This window comes from Eimeria mitis, genomic scaffold (assembly GCF_000499745.2).
Source record: "Eimeria mitis Houghton genomic scaffold, Emh_scaff1314, whole genome shotgun sequence".
NCBI lineage: Eukaryota > Apicomplexa > Conoidasida > Eucoccidiorida > Eimeriidae > Eimeria > Eimeria mitis.
Window position 1 is genome coordinate 1377 of NW_013568730.1, and position 2038 is coordinate 3414.

General features: G+C 59.9%; 1 protein-coding gene across 1 annotated transcript in view; it reads left to right on the forward strand.

Moving 5' to 3' along the window:
• The window catches only part of EMH_0034430 (centrosomal protein, putative), a gene marked incomplete at both ends in the record, with an annotated part of 11073 nt that overhangs the window by 248 nt on the left and 8787 nt on the right, over nucleotides 1–2038 (forward strand). Inside the window, 3 exons of the mRNA XM_013494868.1 lie at nucleotides 1–175; nucleotides 297–477; nucleotides 623–2036. Of these exons, the coding sequence (XP_013350322.1) occupies nucleotides 1–175; nucleotides 297–477; nucleotides 623–2036 (1770 nt within the window). The remainder of the gene's footprint in view (nucleotides 176–296; nucleotides 478–622; nucleotides 2037–2038) is intronic.

Sequence of the window (2038 nt, forward strand, 5' to 3'; positions counted from 1 at the left end):
AGCTGAACCTGCCCAGGCGAATCGATACACTGGACTGCAGCAGCAACAGCAGCAGCAACAGCAGCAGCAACCGCAGCAGCAGCAACAAGATCAGAAGCGTCAACAGCAGCAGCAGCAGCAGCAGCAACAGCAGCAGCAGCAGCAGCAGGCGCTGCTCCGCCGTCTCACCTCATGGGTGCAGCATCGCCGCTCCCGAAGCAGCAGCAGGAGGAGTAGCAGCAGCAGCAGCTGCAGCAGCAACAGCAACAGCAGCAGCAGCAGCAGCAGCAGCAGCAGGCTTGCTAGTTGAGCTGCAGGTCGGCCCCCGTCTCTTTCACTTAACCAGAGAGACGGTATCCAAGTGCCCCTACTTGCTGCAGCAGCTGCAGCAGCAGGAGCAGCAGCTGCAGCACCAGCTGCAGCAGCAGCAGCAGCAGCAGCAGCAACAGCAGCAGCAACAGCAGCAGCAGCAGCAAGAGGAGGAGGGGCTGGGTGCAGGTGTATCTATAACCTCATCACCGACTGGAGGGGGCCCCCCCCCCTCGCCTTGTGCTTGACTGCAACCCTGATGTGTTTATGGTGATATTAAATTATATAAGAACGGGAGAAATAGATAGAGAAGCGTTTGCTGTTGCTGCTGCAGCAGCAGGGGGGCCCCCCAGCAGCGTGTGGGGGGAGAGGCTGCTGCGGCGGGAGTTTCGTTTGCTGCTGCTGCAGTGGCCCGAGAGATGCATGCGCTGCAGCTGCTTGTTTGACCCTATGCTGTATAGACGCAGCAGCAGCAGCAGCAGCAGCAGCAACAGCAGCAGCAGCAGCAACAGCAGCAGCAAAGAGGAGCTGCCTATACACCCCGATGAGGATACAGAACTCGCTGCTGCTGCACCCGCCTGCTACTTCCATCCTGGCTTTCTATGCAGCAGCAGCAGCAGCAGGAGTTGCTGCTGCTGCAGCAGCAACAGCAGCAGCAACAGCAGCAGCTGCTGCTGCAGCTGCAGCAGCAGCACGCAACTCACATACAGCTGCTGCGGCGCGGAGGAGGGCAGCCTCGGCTGTGTGGCGACGCAGCACATCAGCAGCAAAAGCAAAGCATGGCAGCAGCAGCAGCAGCAGCAGCAGCAGCAGCAGCGGCAGCAGCAGCAGAAGCAGCAGCAGCAGCTAGATATATCGGAGCACAGCTGCTGCTGGGCCCCACAGAAGGAACGAGGGGAGGCTAGCGGAGGCGGCTGGGCAGCAGCAGCAGCAGCAGCAACAGCAGCAGCAGCAGCAGCAACAGCAACAGCAACAGCAACAGCAGCAGCAGCTGCTGCTGCTGCTGCAGCAAAACCAGAAACACAGAAGAGTATAAAAGCAAAAGCTGCTGCTTCACAAGAGGAGACAGCAGCAGATGTGGCTGGTGCTGATGCTGCTGCTGGCGGGCTAGCGAAGCAGCAGCAGCAGCAGCAGCAGCAGCAGCAGCGGAGGCGACGGCAGCTGGAGCCGCAGCAGAAGCAAGAGCATTTGGAACAGCAGCAGCAGCAGCTGCAGCAGCAGCAGCAGCAGAAACAGCAACAGAAGCAAGAACAGCAGGAACAGCAGCAGCAGCAGCAGCAGCAACAGCAACAGCACCATCAACAGAAGCAGCAGAAGCAGCAGCATCAACAGAAGCATCAAAAGCATCAGCAGCAACAGCAGCAACAGCGTCAGCAGCAGCAGCAGCAGCAGCAGCAGCAGCAGCAGCAGCAGCAAGAAAAGAAAAAAGAGGAGACTGGTTTGTTGCTCTCCTCTTCTTCTTTTTTCTCGTCTTCTTTTGGGGCTCAGCTAATAGGCTGCCCCGCGGTGGGGGCCCCCCCCCCGGTCTGTGGTGGGGGCCCCCTGTACCCTAGCGCGCTTGCTCTTCCTGCTGCTGCTGCTGCTGCAGGTGCTGCTGCTGCTGCTGCTGGGGGTGATGCAGCAGGGCCTGCTGCTGCTTACGGAGGCAAAGCAGAAGACGAGGAGGAATATCAACAGCAGCAGCAGCAGCAGCAGCAGCAGCAGCAGCAGCAGCAGCAGGAGTGCGTTGCTGCTGCTGCTGCATTGGCGG